This window comes from Petromyzon marinus, chromosome 40 (assembly GCF_048934315.1).
Source record: "Petromyzon marinus isolate PM22_M1 ecotype Great Lakes invasive population chromosome 40, UKy_Petmar_22M1.pri1.0, whole genome shotgun sequence".
Taxonomy (NCBI): Eukaryota; Metazoa; Chordata; class Hyperoartia; order Petromyzontiformes; family Petromyzontidae; genus Petromyzon; species Petromyzon marinus.
Window position 1 is genome coordinate 5067305 of NC_133706.1, and position 22190 is coordinate 5089494.

The window sequence follows — 22190 nt, forward strand, 5'->3', positions numbered from 1 at the left end:
TGGGCCCTGTGGGGAGCGGTGGCACTGAGAGGTTAGCGCTGCTGTCTGAACTTGGTGACCCGATTTCGATTCCCAGCGACGATTATCTGAACCAATCCTGGGCCTCTCCTAAGTCTACTCAGCCTCAAATGAGTAACTCGTGCGGTGTGTAAACATCGCCACTCGGGTGACAAAGGCGGCCGGGCGTGGTGCTGACCACTCACTCCTCGTGTACCATGCCAGCCTTCATAGGTGCTACTGGCTAACAGCACTTGCCTCAACAGTCTGTTAAGGCTACACGGGGGATCTTTGTCTCGGTGGGCCCCAAGCAGAGTAAATGTTGGCTCATATTGAGGTGACAGAAGAGAGTACTGTATACTATACGTGAGACTAGCTTCACTACCCGGCTTCGCCCGGGACTTGGATTCACCACGCCCGGCCGCCTTTGTCTCCCCAGTGACGATGTTCACACACCACACCAGTTACTCGTTTCAGGCTGAGTCGACCTAGGGGAGGCCCAGGACCGGTTGAAATAATCGTCACCGGTGGTGGCCGTGAGCGGGAATCGAACTCGGGTCGCCGGGTTCGTAGCGCGGCGCGCTAACCGCTACACTACAATGCGTTACGCTTCCACGTGCGCGGGTCACGTGACAGATTTGACGTCACAGCTCGCCGTGCAAAAAATATGCATTATTGAGCTCCCCCCCCCCTCAAAAAAACAAGTGTATTTTCATAATGTTTGCATGGTGTACAGACTGGAAAGTACCCACATGGCAAATTTCTAGTTTGTTGCATGTCGGGAAGTACGCTAAACATTTTGAACAGACACACATAATCACAATTTTTCATTTTATATACGTATATAGATAAATATAAAAATAGAAATGTAGAGTGACATAGAGATGCAGTGAGATTATAGAGATCCAGAAAAGATAGTCATTGCGTATTTATTAGGATTTGAATTCGAGCTGACATTGGACCGCACTCAATTTTATTTTTAATGAATCCTGTGCCACTTGAGCCTCTTGGGGCCCTAAGCCTTTGCTTGGTTTGTTTACGCCTCGCGCCGGATTGGGCAGTGTGGGTGTAGAAGACGTCAGCTGTTTGGGGGAACCGATTGTCGAGTTTTGTAACCTTGTGCGTAGAGGAAATTTTGTTCTAGAGAAAGGCCACTGGCTGAAGCTGGCCGTGGTTCCAGGAAGACGTGGTCACACGCACGGAAACCGACACTTTACCACCACTGACGTTCTCGGTTGAGGAAATTACTAATTTAAACAAACTAGCAAGCGACCATAAAAATGCCCCTAATCAACATTCGCTCAGTGGAAAGTTGCTTGTTCTCCTCGAATGGGTTGTGAATTATTATAATTATTATTATCATCATACAGTACTTTGTGTAGCTGATCAGACCTAACAAGTAACAGTTAACAGAGCTTCCTTGAGTGTGCTTTCAGACACAGATGAGTTTCTACATTCATCCAATTATCTGTGATATCACAGTTAAGAGGGATATATCGCACAGATTAAAAAAAACATGAAAACCACTCTTAATATAGGTTTATTTGGGTTACATCGCATACATATTTGGGTTATCATCATACAGTACTGTGTGTAGCTGATCAGACCTAACAAATAACAGTTAACAGAGCTTCCTTGAGTATGCTTTCAGACACAGATGAGTTTCTACATTCATCCAATTATCTGTGATATCACAGTTAAGAGGGATATTTCGCACAGATTAAAAAAATAACATGAAAACCACTCTTAATATAGGTTTATTTGGGTTACATCGCATACATATTTCGGTTAGATTGTGTAAATATTTACGCGATCTAAAAAAAGCCTATATTATGGATAATATTGGTCGCGAAAGCCTACGTGTTAAAAAAAAATCTTAACCGCAGAATTTCTTGTCTGTAGCTTCTCCCAAAATAGAGTGTCTATGGAGCAAGATTTCTTTGTTAAAATACAACCTCGTACAATCAGCATGTTCCGCTGCGTTCATTGCATAAGGTGGTACAACCGTTGAGCGACAAACATCACCTGACGTTGAAAAGAAGTTGGATGTTGCAACTCGTGGGTTTTTACTTGTCAGTAAGACTGGAGGAACACATAGCAACTGAAATATGAAAATCGTCACAACCGCATTATGTAATTGAAAAAACGTAAGATTATTAACCAAAGCAATCAAGGCTGTCCTTAATAACCGAATAAGGTATTGTGGTGATTATTGTATTCGACAGATTAGTAGGGTCACTTAAGTGGCTCCCCCACCAAAAAAAACACATGCAACGTTGAGTCAACATTGAGCATGTGGTTGGCACCGTTGGACCAGCGTTTCATATTTACTGGCTCAGGGAATCAATACAATGCTGGAAAACTAAGCTAGCACCACCGAGATCCCCGGTTCGAATTTAGCCAGCCATGCAGCTTTTCATCCCCCGTGACAACAGCCAGCGGGTATCACGTGTCCTCTGAAACAGCTGTTATCTGCCCGAGCCAATTTGCACTACAGGGAATTACGTTTGTGCAATATTTTCAATTTCTCATGTGATAACAGTTGTTTTTGGTGTGACCCAGGGTCACTTTTGCAAATGAGATGTATTCTGGTCTCTTAGGGTCCCACGGTGGCGAGATGTTAACTATTTCGCCTGGTATACAGGAGGCCTGTGGGTTCGATCCCGACTGACGCCTGCTGCTGCATATTTGGAATTTGCGTGTTCTTCCCGTGGTTGCGTGGATTTCTCTCCGGGTCCTCCGGTTTTCCCCTCCACATTTAGAATCAACGTCACGGCGTTTAGAGTATTTGGCTGCAATAAATCTCCGCATTAATGAGCCACTTTGTCGAGCTATGATTTGTGGCCAGGTGGCTTCTGAAAAAGAGCTGTATAGCTCAGTGGGCCTTACCTGGTGAAATACAAATAGTAGCTTCGTTTAAGTTCCCACCTGGTTAAACAAATTGAACTTGACTTTGTAATCATAGCCCCCCCCCTCACTAAAACTTCCATCACAAGTCTGGTTTTGTCATCGAGCAATGTTACGCAACAGGACTCGAACGACTTCCACTTGAACCGATTTGTTCAGTTGCTCTTGGGTTTGCGTTTGCTCACACACGACCCGAGCTGCGCAGCCAGAGAGAAGGGGTCCATGCAGGAGTCATCCTGCAACACACAAGCATGAACACACACATCCCACTATGTCGCTGACTCAGGCTGCTGGGCCATGTGATATCTGGCAAGCACCTATGATGACTGGTACGGCACATTTTTTTTTTTTGGGCTAGCCATCGAACAAAGACGGTTACCGCATCGCGCAATTTCAGATGTGCTTCTGCGGCCGTCTGGAACACTCTTCCGATATTAGGCCACCGGAGCCACGCACTTTTAAATCTAGATTGAAAACTCATTTCTTTAGAACTGCTTTTTGTGTTTAGTTGCCTTTCCCCACACCTCCGATTTGCACGGTTGGCTATGTACATATATACCGGTACATATATACCGGTACATTTATTCCGGTATATTTGACAGGGGTGACGTGTCCAGCACCACGCCCAGCCTCCTTTGTCTCCCCAATGCTGATGTTTACACAACGGGCCAAGTACTAATTTTACGTTTTAAGGCTGAGTTGACCTAGGGGAGGCCCAGGACCGATTCAGATATTTGCCACTGATGTTAGCCGTGGCTGAGAATCAAGCTTGGGGCACTTGGTGCGTAGCGCAGTGTGAGCACTTATGCAGGCCAGCATGGCGTGCGAACGTGTGTGCTGCAACTAGCACCATGCAAAAGTGCAGCGGTGAGCGCACTACGCTACGAACCCGGCGGCTCGAGTTCGATTCCCGTTAACGACCAATAACAGTGCCGAATATATGAACCGGTTCTGGGCCTCCTCTATGTCAACTCAGCCTTAAAGGAGTACCTAAGGTGGTGTGGCAACATTGGCACTGGGGAAACAAAGGCATCCAGGCGTGGTGCTGGCCACCCACCCTCTCGTGTGCCATGCTGTCCTTCATAGGTGCTCCTCGCTAACAGCACTTGCTCCAACAATCTGTTAACGCTATACGGAGGATCTTTGTCTTTGCATGTGTAGTGGCCTTATTGACGTCGGTGACTGTTCATTAGAGGCAACACGTATTTATTACAGACGCTTCAATTACAGTGGCGAATCTGATACTTGAAGAGGTAACGGCCTCTTCACCCGTACTCTACAGAGGGAACGTTCCCCGAGCTTTAGCCCACACAAGCTCCCTGGTTCCCCCTATCCTGGTCCTCTCTCAGGAGGCTGTCTGACCTGGCCCAGCTTCGGCGCAGGTCCCGACCACCAGCCCCACGAGTCCGGCCCTCAGAAGGACATCGGGCCTCGTGGCTCTGGTGTCGCACCCTGGCTTGCTTTGCCCGGCCCTCAAAAGGACAGCGAGCCAAAGGAGTTCCAGGGTCTAGCTAGTTGATCTTCTCTCTTCACTGGCTCTTCATCTTGCTTGAGTCGAACTCCCTCTCAGCTCTCCGGGTCCCACCTTTTATACTGTCCCTCTCTGACGGGTGGGGCTGGGAGGGATCACAGCATCCCCCATGGCCCCCCAGGGTGGTGGACCGTAGCGCACGTGTTTGTGGCCACCGCCCTACAACCACGTGTCGCCCTCCCGTAACACCTCTCTACACGTGTGTGAGAGAGAGGGAGACTTCGTGCGTGCGTGTGTGCGTGCGTGTGTTACATGCACACTGCGTGAATCCCTTCGGCTAATTCCGCTGCTGCGTGTGCTGTTGTTCGCAGTGTTTAACGCCGCTTCTCACCGCAGTTCCTGTGCCGGACTCTGCTCCCTCACCGAGCTCCACAGAGAAGTGCGGGGCGAGGCGCGAGGTGCGGATGACGGTCGCCAACTCCGCGTCCACCGCCACGGGCTCTCCGCGCTAGAGACGCAGTTACAAAGCCGTGCCGAGGGCACGATCTACCAGACCGACCGGCTCTTCCGTCTCATCCACACGACAATTATTTATAAATTCCAATTCCTAACGCTGTGCAGCCGCCGCCGTTGCCCGGTGTTTGGCTCCCTCTCAAAGAGGCTCGGCTAAAATTGAACTTTTTATTTCACCAGGTAAGGCCCACTGAGCTGTGTAGCTTTTTTTTTTTTTGACAAAAAGCCACCAGGCCACAAATGATAGCCCCACGGCAGAGCAGCTCAGAGCCGCGAGCAGCAACCAAAGACGAGCGGCAGAGGCAGAGGCAGTGAGCCGGTGCCAAATTTCACCCCCACCCTCCCAAAGCTCTGCGGTCCTCTGGTGTTGTCGGCGAAATATTTCTTTATTTTAACTACCACGTAAAGCCCACTGAGTTATTAGCTCAAAACACACATTTATTAAAAAAAAACCTGGTGAGAAATCCACACGACTACGGAGAGAGAGAGAGTGGACACGCGAACTCCAAATACACAACAGGCATCGTTGGGGGTCGGGATCGAATGCACATCCTCCTGCGTACTCGGAGGCGATAACACCTTGCCACCGCGGTGTGTTTACATGCGGGAGGAAACCGGAGTACCTGGAAAAAAAACTCTCACGCGCGTGAGGTGGCACACACTCACCTGGTTAAACAAAATCAAATTGAAATGGCGCATCGTATATATCGTATCGTGAAAACGTGTATCGCGGCAACCCTGGTGAAAGTAATTTGTGATGCCGTATCTCGATGTGTAACGCCGCGCAAGCACGGTTGGCGAGCAGCACGTACCGGGAAGGTGTGCTGGTGGTCGAACGCCAACGTGTCGCCACAGTTTGGGGCCGAACCCAGGTAAGTCACTCGAGAGCCAGGTCCAGGCGGAGTCCCCTCCGATGGCAGCTTGAACATGCGGTACGTGCCCGAGGCGTAGCGCAGGGGACCTGGAGACATTTTGCGGCCCAAACGAGAATGGAACTCACTTGGTCGACTGTAAGGCTGGGCTATGCAATTATTTAAGCGGTTGTTATTCCACCTCACTCGGTGCATTAGACGGGAGTTAAGCGCCCTCCCAATGACTCTGGGCCCCCTTGGGCAGTTGCTTTAGGCTTCGAAAAATTGGTTCTGTGCCAAATTGAGCAAAATTCCATCCTTGAGAATTTACATCATGAGTTCGACTGTTACGCGATTAATATTACTCTCATATGCAGAGTGGATGGGAAACAGCTGTCCTCTACATTCTCGACCAGAGATCACTTAAAGGGATCGCCGAGGCAGCTCTGTGATATCCAATTCCACGAGGCCTCTTAACACGAAGGGCTGCACTGCTCTGCGAGAGATCCGAGTAGTTACGTTGTCACATGACATGCATATTGGGATACCTTTGGGAAGAAATGACAAGATGATTACGTAATTTTTAAAATCCATAATGAATATGATCAATTGTCAAGATATGTGTATTCGATAGTCTGCTGTTCTAATGAAGCAAGTACAGGTTTAAATAGATCTTGTGTTAACTGTACACAGAGTTAGACAATGATCCACTGTGTAACCTACACAGGATGTTGGGGCAAGCGCTGTTAGCGAGCACCTATGAAGGCTGGTACATCACACGATGGGGTGGTGTGGCCAGCAAAATTCTCGGCCACCTTTGTCTTCCTGGTGCTGATATGTACACACCACGCCAGGTACGCATGTAAGGCTAAGTCAACCTAGGGAACGCACAGGACCGGTTCAGATATTCATCACCGTTGTTGGCCGAAAGCGGAAATCTAACCCGGGAGGTCGGGTTTGTTGTGCGGTGCACTAACCACGACACAACCGCTCCCCAGAGTTAGATCCACACTAACACACGATTCAAAACCAAGGTTGTTCATCAGCACCATTTCTCCACTTGTCCACTGGCCACACTGCTTATTTCCATCCCATCAGTGTTCCCAGCAAATACGGTACGTTGGGCCAACAGTTACAACTGCGTGCCAACGTGTATTTGAACGGATCGGCCGTACACTGGTGCGCAATATTTAAAAAAAAAAGCTCATTTGTGACAATTATTTATTTTCCCACGATTCGGTCCCAAAATCTTGTGGGGTGCACCAAAATCGGTTCTCGTGATGTCGAAGCGGTCGGGAGACGAATGTTATGAGCGGCTGAACACGAAGCTTCGCAGTCTGTTGCCGTACAGCGGCACTCGGCCCAGTGACGATTGGCTGGCTCCGTGTTCCAAAGGCAGATTTGACTCCTCGTGCCCAAGACTTGGTCGGACGGTTTCCTCGATTCATTTCCGGAATCATTTCTTGGCGGACGGTGGCATCAAAATATTACGACTCATGTTGCCACACATTCGAATGGGAAAACAGCTGCTGAATCTAAGTGCAACGTCTGATGGAGAGTCTACAGCTCACTCAAGGGCAACAGCGACATCGTAAGACTGTTTTATGAGGACCGGTGTGTGTTATGCTGCACCGGCGTACCGCCAATACGTCCTGCTGGGTTAACACCACTCCTTAATTGACGCACCGAGTTTCTTGCAGGTGTCGGCGTTGGTGATGGTGATGTGGCTGGCCGTCACCAAGTAGGGGCGGCTGAACCCCAGGGCCCGAGAGACGCCGATCAGCTCCTTCCAGAACATGGCCCCACCCATGCCTTCCCCTGCAGAGAAACACAATGATGCCATGTGCGCGTGTGTACGTGGCGAGATGTTAACTGCCTCGCCTGGTATGCAAGAGGTCGTGAGTTCGATCGAAAACCTGACGGCTGTATATTTGGAGTTTGCGTGTTCTCCCTGTTGATTTTTCTCCATGTCCGGTTTTCCCCTCCACATTTGGAAAAATGCGTTTAAGAGTATTTGGCTGCTATAAATTTCCACACGATAAGCCACTTCGTCGAGATATCAGTTGTGATGGCCAGGTCGCTTCTAAAAAATAGCTATGTAGCACAGTGAGCCTTGCCTGATAAAATAAAGATAGTAAAAATAGTGGTAGTAATCCACTGCTGGATGAGGGCCTCCCCACACTGTGCAGGTCACGGGGGTTATTTGACCATACTTGGGGCGGTGGTGGCTAGCCACGTGGCCTGTAATCAAGCACTGTGGAGTCAGCGAGGGTTGATGGATCACACAGATGTTGCGAAACTCCCTTCCCGTCGGCATCGAGGTGCCATGCCCTGGCTGATCAGGAGAAGACGCTACAGCAAAGTGTGGAACTATTCTCCATCTGCTCCATCTGTATGGGATAGTGTGTTGCCCCCTCGCACGGAAGCGTGCGTTTCATCCGGGTGCTCCGGTTTCCTCCAACGTGTGTAAACGTATTGATTGGCTGAAACCTACTCAGTGATAACATGCACCTCAGTGTGTCGTGGATTGCACAGCGTTGTTAGAAGCAGCTCGCAACAATGATGCTTCTATATAAAAACGCTCGTTTATTATCATTGTTATTGTACTTCACCACGCTGGTTCAGTGTGAGTTGGCGAAGCCAGAGGTTTTGGGAGCATGGGACTACATGTTGCTGTACTGCCCTCTACTGACACCTCCACGAACAGATGCTGGGTAGCAAATTGTTAAATAGTTCAAATACATACATCGATCGATGTTAAGGTACAAGACTTACTGGTTTGGTCTACAGTGGAAAAGGTGGCGGCCGTAAGCCCGTACTATTTGTGCGTGCACATAAACACACACACGCACGCGCGTACGTACCCCAGAGGCATGGACTTGACTTGATATCGCTGGGCACGACAGCATTGGCGTACATATCGCTGTAGTACATCTCTCCACCTGTCTGCAAGCAATGCACGCGTGAAACACACGTGTGACACACGCGTGACACACGCACACAGACACGCGCGCGCATGCCAACACATCAAGGCCGTAGTCATGGAGTCAACATTGGGGAGAACCAAACCTTCCAGGGGGTCCACCCCCCCCCCCCCCCCCCAGAAAAAAATCTAAATTTGAAAACGAATTTTCTGCCATTTCCTGCCTAAAATATTTAAAAATTCACTAACACACGGGATGGACTTTTTATTTACAATAATGTATAATAGTGTTATTGCATTACATTGCTTGTTTCATTGTATGTAATGGCAGAGATTAGGGATTTATTAAGTACAACCATAACCACAATCATATGAACATAAATATATTTTATAGCAATATTGGGGGGGGGGGATATTTTGAGCATATTTGAATATTAAAGGGGATGTGTGTCCCCCCCCCCCCCCCCAATATATATTATTATTACGGCCTTGCAACACATTAAGGGCGGCAACTCGGAGATCTTCGTACTCCGTCAGCGGCCGTAAAGCGTAACCTCGCGCGCGTGCGTCTCGCGCGTCTCGTGCGCGTGCGTCTCGTGCCGTCCACCTTAAGAACTTTGTATGCTTCCTTGAGAACCAGCTTCTTATCCGGACACAAGCAAATGACGCAGTTGGACCTGGCACGCAGACAAGAAAACATCGCAGATGCAGAGTCAGCACCGTCGAGTATTCCCTTTCCACTGGTGGGATGACAACCAGCGGTGGAATTCTACACCGAGACCGCAGTCCACATTTTTATATACGTTTGGCGACGAATCTCCCAACAAATTTCAAGGCCCTCTGTCAATCCACCGCCTGATGAAGGCTTCCCCGCACCCTCCGATTAGCACGGTTGACTACGTACGGTGTGAAAGAAGTTCAACATACGTACATACACGGGGAGGTCGTTTTACTCTACTTCACCACACTGGTCAGTGCCGGTTGGTGAAAGGGGTTCCGAGGCCCGGTTAAGATATCTGCGCACTAAGGTCAGAATTAGAATATTTATTTACTAGCCTTTTGCCCGTGCTAGGACGGAAGCTGTAATATTTAGGGAAAAAATTGAGCAGAGTAATAATTGCATAGCTTGTGTAAATTTAATGGAAGTTAATCTTGCAACGAAAGAATGTCATCAAACACTTAACTAAATTTCACTGTAGTACTGTATTAATTCGAGTGAATCTTGCACAAAACGATGTCATCAAACACTTCAACGAATTTCACTGTAGTCGTTTTCTTGTGATTGTAATTTTTTTTTAGGAATTGTTGCACGTACATTTTTCTTAACTTAAAACATGAAACCTTGGTATACGATATTTTGCGTGAAATCTCTTGTGCTGTATTCATGGCAGTGATTCTTGCGCGAAACTATGCCATAAAACACCTCACTTCATGTGACTGTAGCACTGAATTTAACTGACCTTCAATTCGTTAAAAAAATCACTGCGCTATTACTTTACTTTCTTCTGTTTTCGCTCGCTGGAGTTGTAATCAATTTTAATTCGATACAATGTCTGGAAAATCACGGGAGAAATGTGTATATAATTTTTTATCATAATTTAGATGCGTGACGCTGCCGCATGCGGGTGACATCACAGATGTGACGTCACCGCTCACTTCCCGTGCAAAATATATCCATTATTGCGCCCCCCCCCCCCCCCCCCAAAATTTTTGTACTTTTTGCATTGTGTACAGTCTGGAAGCTGCATGTCGGGAAGTATGCTAAACATTTTGAACAGACACGCATATTTACAAATGTCCCTTTTATATTTATAGATGACGGGGGTGTGCGGCATGTGGAGTGACGTCACGCACGTGACACATTTCTGGGCTATTATCGAAGTAATACTGGAGGAATCCGATGAGCTATAACACTTTTTTAAATTCCCTGTAGTGGGGGGGGGGGTTAACAAGTGACAACAACAACAAACAATAAAAAACGATAGTGCAAAGTATAGGAAATGAAAACCAATCACAAAAATATATCTATGAAGCTAAACATGATATTTTACCAGTTAAAGCCCACTAAGCTATTAGCTTATTTCTGCAGAAGCGACCTGGCCACAAATGATCAGGTCAACGAAGGTGGCTTATCATGTGGAAATTTACAGCAGCAGCCAAATAATCTAAACACGTGTTTCTAAATGTGGAGGGAAAAACCGGAGGACCTGGATAAAAAAAAAAAATCCGTGCAACCACGAGGAGAGAGACAAGCAAAATCCAAATATACAGCAGGCGTCAGGTTCGGGATTGAACCCCCGACCTCCTGCATACCAGGCAAGGAAGATAACATCTCCTAAACCTCCCCTGGAGCACTCCGCGTGGTCCACTCTCAGCGATGACGCCGTGCGAGCTACCGCGCGCCTCCTGTGACGCCGTGACGGTTCTCGACCGGTTGGGAGTGCCGGGCGGTGATGCGGCCCAGCGGTAGGACGTTTGCCGCTTGTTGCGAAGGTTTGTGGTTCCAATGCATTGGCTGCCCTGATTAATACTGCGGTGTCACCGCAGTGTTAACGACACGCTTGCGTCATTCGCAAGGGTAGGCCATTGTGCGCCGCCGGTGTCACGGTCCAAATTTCAAAGAAATAAAATTACACAAATGACTCAATTGGAATCTACAGTACGTAGCAATCATCCCCCCCCCATCCCCCCCTCTTCGGCGAAAACTTATCAGGACACTCCTGAAAAAGAGTCGTGAGACTTGGTGAGACTTTCCTAGTTAAACAAGCATAGCAATAAGTAGTAATAACGATGAGCGAGTCCGCGTCTCCTTACGCACACGATGATGTCAAAGGTGTTATCTCCAAGCCCAGCCTCTCCCAGCTTCTCCAGGTAACCGGCGACGAAATTCACGTTGGACTTGGCGTAGCCAAACCGCTCGCGATGGTATTCCACGTGCGCATTCCCCGTCTCAATCTGCGGCACGGGGATTACAGGACATTTTTCGTTGTGAAAATATGGAGTAGTTAATGCTTCCAACAAATATGGGGGGGGGGGGGGGGTGAGCGTGCGTGTTGGGTGGGGGGTGCGGGTGCATGGTTGAGGGGAGGGATTTGGGAGCGTGTGGGGGTGGGGGGTCACTGTGGCACCATTTCCATCGTCATGTCGATGCCGGTGACACTGCCCTGGGCTCCGACGAGCTTGCCGAGCAGGAAGCAGTCACGGCCAGAGCCACTGCCCAGGTCCAGCACGGAGCAGCCATCCAGGCACTCGGGCACCACCAGGCCACAGCCAAAGTACCTGGGGCATTACGCACGCAGACAACGAAGGCGAAGACAAAGATCCACCCGCGTAGCCGATGAAGGCCCGCGCTGCTTCCCCCCAATGTTCCGTTTGGAATTGATAAAAGCTACCATACTGCCTCTACTTGACTACTGTGACATCGTGTATAAATCAGCCCCAAGTACTGTACTGAAGAAGCTTGATTCCATCTATCACTCGGCCTTAAGATTTGCATTGAACTGCCCATATAGGACTCACCACTGTGATCTCTACATTGGGTCAAACTTAACATCTCTTAATGTTCGACGGCTTGTGCACCAGATCTTATTTATTCACGATGTACTTACAAAAAAATCCGCAGACTACCTACTGGATCTCCTCTCTGTTTCAAAGAACAAATTTGACCTCAGGTCTTCGCTCATTTACCAGCTTCACATTCCCTATTGCCGTACAAAAACTGGAGGAAGGGCCTTTGCTATTGATGCCCCCAGGGTCTGGAATGCTATTGCCAATAAACTGCAACTTGAATCACTACCTATGAGATCTTCACTCAAAACTGCTCTAGAGGAGTTGTACAACCCTAGCTGCCACTGCTATTCAGTGGCCTAAAATATGGCTCTAGATTTTGGTGTTATAATTTATTAATGTAGTTTATTGTAAAAAATTCGGTCACAGTCCCTATGATCACTGTTACATTGGATTTATGGCTTTTATTTTGGTGATTTCGAAAACGTTTTTTTTGTTTTGGCCATGTTTTTGTTTATTGTAGTACGGAGTTAGACTGATGGCCTTAATCTTAGTTGTCTTGTGGTTGTTGTTGTTGTTGTTATTTGACTTGCATCCCACTGGGATTTTTGCACACAGCGTTGGTGTACGGTGCTATTTCAGGAATATTTTCATATTTTTTTCCTGTATTTTCTGTTTGCACAGTCACATAATCACTTTAAGATGTTTTCTTGTTCATGTTTTTTGTTTGTTGCGGTTGCACCCGATTCAAGAGCCAAATGGCTCACAGGGCTATATCAAATAAATGAACTATGAACGGCACACGAGGGCGTGGGTGACCAGCACCGCACTCCAGTCACCTGTGTTTGATTCTCGCTCGTGACCAATTTCAGCAGCGAATATCTGAACCGGTCCCTGGGTCTTCCCTCGGTTGGCTCAGCCTTCAATAAATACACACCTGCTGCAGTGTGTGAACTGGGCATGGCTTGGCCCCTACAGTCTGGTAAAGTCTCACACTTAAGACTTGGTGAGGCCCGTTGGGCGAAGTAGCTTTTTACAAGGACGACCAACCTACGCTGGAGATCTCCGTGTGTTATCTCTGCATGTGATTGACCTGCTCATGATGGCGGGGTGTATGAGAGCCATCGCGTCCTGTATCATCTTGCTGGGTTTCTTGGCAGGCAGGGTGCACGCCACATCAGTCTGCAGGTCCTCGGAGGTCTGAAGCTTCTTGCCATAGTAGTCCTATTTACGTGCACAGAGGTCGACACGCGTTAAATCCGTGAGCGCATGGACGCTGCGAAGCGTGTACGGGCACAGGGAGTCACCAGAAGGCATCGTCAATCGGTTAAAATTATTATCCCGAGATATCAATGTGAGCGGGGGGTCAATAAGCCTACCGTGCAACGTCACGTATCCGACCGTCACATATCTGCGCAGACCGATTAACCACCCACAGCCAGGGCAGAGTAAATGTGTAAGGGATGTCATGGGAAGGATTCCAGCCAAAGGTATCCCAATATGCATGCCATGTGACAACGTAACTACTCGGATCTCTCGCAGAGCATTGCAGCCCTTCGTGAGCAGGAACAGTGGAAGGTTGGACGAGCAGGCGAGGAGATATAAGAGAGAGAACTGTTGGGAAAGGGGGAAGAACGAGTAGGAAACGGACGGAGAAGGCTGGGGACGAGTGTGGACTGGGGGGGGGGATAAATAAAGGACGTTACCCCCTGCAACCACGTGTCGAGTTGTGACTGCCGTTCTCCATCGGCGCCAACTAAATCCGATCGTTTTTACGCGCGGCCACGTCTTTCTTGATGGCGCGCGCGTGTTCGCTCACTTGCAAGGCACAGTCAAAGCATGTCCCCGTGTTTAAAGCAGCTTGCGTTGTATTTTTGTCCAGTGACTGAATATTTGTCATACGGTGGTGTCGCTGTCACTTTGACCAGATGTTCACATATCCGCCCAGATGTTCACATATCCGCCCAGATGTTCACATATCCGCCCAGATGTTCACATATCCGCCCAGATGTTCACATATCCGCCCAGATGTTCACATATCCGCCCATATGTTCACATATCCGCCCATATGTTCACATATCCGCCCAGATGTTCACATATCCGCCCAGATGTTCACATATCCGCCCATATGTTCACATATCCGCCCAGATGTTCACATATCCGCCCATATGTTCACATATCCGCCCAGATGTTCACATATCCGCCCAGATGTTCACATATCCGCCCAGATGTTCACATATCCGCCCAGATGTTCACATATCCGCCCAGATGTTCACATATCCGCCCAGATGTTCACATATCCGCCCAGATGTTCACATATCCGCCCATTCGCTTACCAGCGAGTCGGATACGACGCGTTGTACTTTACAATCCTGTACACTCTAGGGCAGCGTGCTTCAGTCATTTTCAGAGGAGGGCCCACTTTGGCCGATAAGACATCATCAGCGTGAGGGCCGCTACACAATGGTGATGATGGGGGGGGGGGGGGGGGTGACTTCACGCTTAGCTTGGAAGTGTAAATGTTTTGCTTGTGTGAGCTTATTCCTTGTAAATGAGACGTGCGGAATCTGTATCGCACATCCACGAAGGGCCTACCACTTAATAAGGGCACGCAAAGGGATACTTGTCCATTACTAAACTGCATTGGCAGTGATGTGGAAACAACAAAACACTCAACACATTCGTTAATAACACTGTCTTCACAGGAACACTGTCACACACACTGACCCGACTATAAACATTAACATAAACACTGAACCCGGCCATCACACCTCCCATCAACATTGACACACACTGACCCCACCATCACACCTCCCATCAACACTGACACACACCGACCCCACCATCACACCTCCCATCAACACTGACACACACTGAACCCGGCCATCACACCTCCCATCAACACTGACACACACCGACCCCACCATCACACCTCCCATCAACACTGACACACACTGAACCCGGCCATCACACCTCCCATCAACACTGACACACACTGACCCCACCATCACACCTCCCATCAACACTGACACACACCGACCCCACCATCACACCTCCCATCAACACTGACACACACTGAACCCGGCCATCACACCTCCCATCAACACTGACACACACCGACCCCACCATCACACCTCCCATCAACACTGACACACACTGACCCCGCCATCACACCTCCCATCAACACTGACACACACTGACCCCACCATCACACCTCCCATCAACACTGACACACACTGACCCGGCCATCACACCTCCCATCAACACTGACACACACTGACCCCACCATCACACCTCCCATCAACACTGACACACACCGACCCCACCATCACACCTCCCATCAACACTGACACACACTGAACCCGGCTCTCACACCTCCCATCAACACTGACACACACTGACCCGGCCATCACACCTCCCATCAACACTGACACACACTGACCCCACCATCACACCTCCCATCAACACTGACACACACTGACCCCACCATCACACCTCCCATCAACACTGACACACACTGACCCCACCATCACACCTCCCATCAACACTGACACACACTGACCCCACCATCACACCTCCCATCAACACTGACACACACTGACCCCACCATCACACCTCCCATCAACACTGACACACACTGACCCCACCATCACACCTCCCATCAACACTGACATACACTGACCCCACCATCACACCTCCCATCAACACTGACACACACTGACCCCACCATCACACCTCCCATCAACACTGACACACACCGACCCCACCATCACACCTCCCATCAACACTGACACACACCGACCCCACCATCACACCTCCCATCAACACTGGCACACACTGACCCCACCATCACACCTCCCATCAACACTGACACACACCGACCCCACCATCACACCTCCCATCAACACTGACACACACTGACCCCACCATCACACTTCCCATGAACACTGACACACACCGACCCAGCCATCACAACTCCCATCAACACTGACACACACTGACCCCACCATCGCACCTCCCATCAACACTGACACACACTGACCCCACCATCACACCTCCCATCAACACTGACACACACCGACCCCACCATCACACCTCCCATCAACACTGACACACACCGACCCCACCATCACACCTTCCATCAACACTGACACACACTGACCCCACCATCACACCTCCCATCAACACTGACACACACTGACCCCACCATCACACCTCCCATCAACACTGACACACACTGACCCCACCATCACACCTCCCATCAACACTGACACACACTAACCCCACCATCACACCTCCCATCAACACTGACACACACTGACCCCACCATCACACCTCCCATCAACACTGACACACACCGACCCCACCATCACACCTCCCATCAACACTGACACACACTGACCCCACCATCACACTTCCCATGAACACTGACACACACCGACCCAGCCATCACAACTCCCATCAACACTGACACACACTGACCCCACCATCACACCTCCCATCAACACTGACACACACTGACCCCACCATCACACTTCCCATCAACACTGACACACACTGACCCCACCATCACACCTCCCATCAACACTGACACACACCGACCCCACCATCACACCTCCCATCAACACTGACACACACTGAACCCGGCCATCACACCTCCCATCAACACTGACACACACCGACCCCACCATCACACCTCCCATCAACACTGACACACACTGACCCCACCATCACACCTCCCATCAACACTGACACACACTGACCCCACCATCACACCTCCCATCAACACTGACACACACTGACCCGGCCATCACACCTCCCATCAACACTGACACACACTGACCCCACCATCACACCTCCCATCAACACTGACACACACCGACCCCACCATCACACCTCCCATCAACACTGACACACACTGAACCCGGCCCTCACACCTCCCATCAACACTGACACACACTGACCCGGCCATCACACCTCCCATCAACACTGACACACACTGACCCCACCATCACACCTCCCATCAACACTGACACACACTGACCCCACCATCACACCTCCCATCAACACTGACACACACTGACCCCACCATCACACCTCCCATCAACACTGACACACACTGACCCCACCATCACACCTCCCATCAACACTGACACACACTGACCCCACCATCACACCTCCCATCAACACTGACACACACTGACCCCACCATCACACCTCCCATCAACACTGACACACACCGACCCCACCATCACACCTTCCATCAACACTGACACACACTGACCCCACCATCACACCTCCCATCAACACTGACACACACTGACCCCACCATCACACCTCCCATCAACACTGACACACACTGACCCCACCATCACACCTCCCATCAACACTGACACACACTGACCCCACCATCACACCTCCCATCAACACTGACACACACTGACCCCACCATCACACCTCCCATCAACACTGGCACACACTGACCCCACCATCACACCTCCCATCAACACTGACACACACCGACCCCACCATCACACCTCCCATCAACACTGACACACACTGACCCCACCATCACACTTCCCATGAACACTGACACACACCGACCCAGCCATCACAACTCCCATCAACACTGACACACACTGACCCCACCATCACACCTCCCATCAACACTGACACACACTGACCCCACCATCACACCTCCCATCAACACTGACACACACCGACCCCACCATCACACCTTCCATCAACACTGACACACACTGACCCCACCATCACACCTCCCATCAACACTGACACACACTGACCCCACCATCACACCTCCCATCAACACTGACACACACTGACCCCACCATGACACCTCCCATCAACACTGACACACACTGACCCCACCATCACACCTCCCATCAACACTGACACACACTGACCCCACCATCACACCTCCCATCAACACTGACACACACCGACCCCACCATCACACCTCCCATCAACACTGACACACACTGACCCCACCATCACACTTCCCATGAACACTGACACACACCGACCCAGCCATCACAACTCCCATCAACACTGACACACACTGACCCCACCATCACACCTCCCATCAACACTGACACACACTGACCCCACCATCACACTTCCCATCAACACTGACACACCCTGACCCCACCATCACACCTCCCATCAACACTGACACACACCGACCCGACCATCACACCTCCCATCAACACTGACACACACTGACCCGACCATCACACCTCCCATCAACACTGACACACACCGACCCCACCATCACACCTCCCATCAACACTGACACACACTGACCCCACCATCACACTTCCCATGAACACTGACACACACCGACCCAGCCATCACAACTCCCATCAACACTGACACACACTGACCCCACCATCACACCTCCCATCAACACTGACACACACTGACCCCACCATCACACTTCCCATCAACACTGACACACACTGACCCCACCATCACACCTCCCATCAACACTGACACACACCGACCCGACCATCACACCTCCCATCAACACTGACACACACTGACCCCACCATCACACCTCCCATCAACACTGACACACACTGACCCCACCATCACACCTCCCATCAACACTGACACACACTGACCCCACCATCACACCTCCCATCAACACTGACACACACTGACCCCACCATCACACCTCCCATCAACACTGACACACACTGACCCCACCATCACACTTCCCATGAACACTGACACACACCGACCCCACCATCACACCTCCCATCAACACTGACACACACCGACCCGACCATCACACCTCCCATAACAAAGATCCCCCATATAGTCTCCCGAGTGGCGATGTTCACACATCGCACCGGGTACTCATTTGAGGCTGAGTCGACCTAGGAGAGACCCACGACTGGCTCAGATAATCGTCACTGGGTGTTGGCCGTGAGCGGGACTCGAACTCGTGTGGCCGGGTTCGTGTGCCACGCGCTGCTGAGTGAGCAGTGCGCCACGGGCGTGCAGGCCACGGAGTTCCCTCTATCCGTGGGCTGCACGCTGCTTCCACGCATCCCACCTTCACCAACCCCACACTGCTGCAGACGGGGTGAAGTATGGTCAAACAAACACCGCCCCCCCCCCACCACCACCACTACCACCGTCACGGCGTAGCGAGGCCTTCATCCAGCAGTGGATCGATCGTGCATGCGTGTACCTTCACGCTGTCGTGGATTTGCTGTCCGTCCATTACACGCGAAGCTGCGGCCAAGCTGCTGTGCTCAAGTTCATCGGGCGAACTTTGAACGTTGCGATGGTGCCCGGGGGTTTGGCTTGAGCGAGAACGCAGCGGAGGAGAGAGGCATTGCAGGAAGGAGGCATTGCAGGAGAGAGGCATTGCAGGAGGGAGGCATTGCAGGAAGGAGGCATTGCAGGAGAGAGGCATTGCAGGGGAGAGGCATTGCAGGAGGGAGGCATTGCAGGAGAGAGGCATTGCAGGAGAGAGGCAATGCAGGAGGGAGGCATTGCAGGAGAGAGGCAATGCAGGAGGGAGGCATTGCAGGAGAGAGGCATTGCAGGAGAGAGGCATTGCAGGAAGGAGGCAATGCAGGAGAGAGGCAATGCAGGAGGGAGGCATTGCAGGAGGGAGGCATTGCAGGAGAGAGGCATTGCAGGAGAGAGGCATTGCAGGAGAGAGGCATTGCAGGAGAGAGGCAATGCAGGAGGGAGGCATTGCAGGAGAGAGGCAATGCAGGAGGGAGGCATTGCAGGAGAGAGGCATTGCAGGAGAGAGGCATTGCAGGAAGGAGGCAATGCAGGAGAGAGGCAATGCAGGAGGGAGGCATTGCAGGAGGGAGGCATTGCAGGAGAGAGGCATTGCAGGAGAGAGGCATTGCAGGAGAGAGGCAATGCAGGAGGGAGGCATTGCAGGAGAGAGGCATTGCAGGAGGGAGGCATTGCAGGAGAGAGGCATTGCAGGAGAGAGGCAATGCAGGAGGGAGGGATTGCAGGAGAGAGGCATTGCAGGAGGGAGGCATTGCAGGAGAGAGGCATTGCAGGAGGGAGGCATTGCAGGAGGGAGGCATTGCAGGAGAGAGGCATTGCAGGAGGGAGGCATTGCAGGAGAGAGGCATTGCAGGAGGGAGGCATTGCAGGAGAGAGGCATTGCAGGAGGGAGGCATTGCAGGAGAGAGGCATTGCAGGAGGGAGGCATTGCAGGAGAGATGCATTGCAGGAGAGATGCATTGCAGGAGAGAGGCATTGCAGGAGGGAGGCAATGCAGGAGGGAGGCAATGCATCCAGATTTGGCGACAGCCCCGCTCAAGTTTCATTCTGTACGTCGTCGCTACGCGGGTCGATGAGGCCTGCAAAAGGGGGTCTGTGGTGGCGAGATTACAACGCAACAGTGAATGCAACGCGTGTGTGTGTGTTTTATAATCTCTCTCTGTCTCCTTCAAACTAACCGGGAAAAAATGACGTGCAGGTCGCGTTGCTCACAAAGTGCCGTGGTTATAAAAAGGCTCACGGGGTCGTTCCCGAACTCGGGAATTGTCTCGATCCCCCGCCTCGTGAACGTCTCAGCCGCCTAACAGGCGTGATACCAACACCATACCGCGTCAACCCAAACACTACTATACACTGCACTATACACTACACTACTATACACTACTATATACTACTATACACTACACTACTATACACTACTATACACTACGTTACTATACACTACAGTACTATACACTGCACTATACACTACACTACTATACACTACACTATACACTACACTACTATACACTACACTACTATACACTACACTACTATACACTACTATACACTACACTACTATACACTGCACTATACACTACACTACTATACACTACACTATACACTACTATACACTACTATACACTACACTGCACTATACACTACACTACTATACACTACACTATACACTACTATACACTGCACTATACACTACTATACACTACTATACACTGCACTATACACTACTATACACTACTATACACTACACTACTATACACTACTATACACTACATTACTATACACTACTATACACTGCACTATACACTACACTACTATACACTGCACTATACACTACACTACTACACACTACACTACTATACACTACACTACTATACACTACTATACACTACGTTACTATACACTACAGTACTATACACTGCACTATACACTACACTACTATACACTACACTATACACTACACTACTATACACTACTATACACTACACTACTATACACTACTATACACTACACTACTATACACTGTACTATACACTACACTACTATACACTACACTATACACTACTATACACTACTATACACTACACTGCACTATACACTACACTACTATACACTACACTATACACTACTATACACTGCACTATACACTACTATACACTACTATACACTGCACTATACACTACTATACACTACTATACACTACACTACTATACACTACTATACACTACATTACTATACACTACTATACACTGCACTATACACTACACTACTATACACTGCACTATACACTACACTACTACACACTACACTACTATACACTACACTACTATACACTACTATACACTACGTTACTATACACTACAGTACTATACACTGCACTATACACTACACTACTATACACTACACTATACACTACACTACTATACACTACTATACACTACACTACTATACACTACTATACACTACACTACTATACACTGTACTATACACTACACTACTATACACTACACTATACACTACTATACACTACTATACACTACACTGCACTATACACTACACTACTATACACTACACTATACACTACTATACACTGCACTATACACTACTATACACTACTATACACTGCACTATACACTACTATACACTACTACACACTACACTACTATACACTACTATACACTACATTACTATACACTACTATACACTGCACTATACACTACACTACTATACACTGCAC

General features: G+C 49.6%; 1 protein-coding gene across 1 annotated transcript; it reads right to left on the minus strand.

The window, feature by feature from the left end:
* Positions 1–1521: 1521 nt before the first annotated feature.
* On the minus strand, positions 1522–19583 carry LOC116950756 (arsenite methyltransferase-like). Its single transcript, XM_032968788.2, has 10 exons — positions 19389–19583; positions 13263–13393; positions 11791–11941; positions 11481–11617; positions 9270–9339; positions 8604–8685; positions 7426–7557; positions 5701–5849; positions 4767–4883; positions 1522–3140 (listed from the first exon to the last, which is right to left on the minus strand). The coding sequence occupies exons 1-10, from the start codon at positions 19566–19568 to the stop codon at positions 3060–3062; spliced, it is 1230 nt and encodes a 409-aa protein (XP_032824679.2). The 5' UTR covers positions 19569–19583; the 3' UTR covers positions 1522–3059.
* Positions 19584–22190: the final 2607 nt, after the last annotated feature.

Bases quoted from the DNA above. Each gene is read 5' to 3' on its own strand.
- LOC116950756 (XM_032968788.2), bottom strand. From the start codon at position 19,568: ATGCCTCTCTCCTGCAATGCCTCCTTCCTGCAATGCCTCTCTCCTCCG. The intron at 9,340-11,480 runs GTGCGTAAGGAG...TCTGCGTGCCAG, and splicing joins AACACCTTTGACATCATCGT to GTCCAACTGCGTCATTTGCT. The intron at 3,141-4,766 runs GTGAGAAGCGGC...TGTGTGTTGCAG, and splicing joins AGTCCGGCACAGGAACTGCG to GATGACTCCTGCATGGACCC.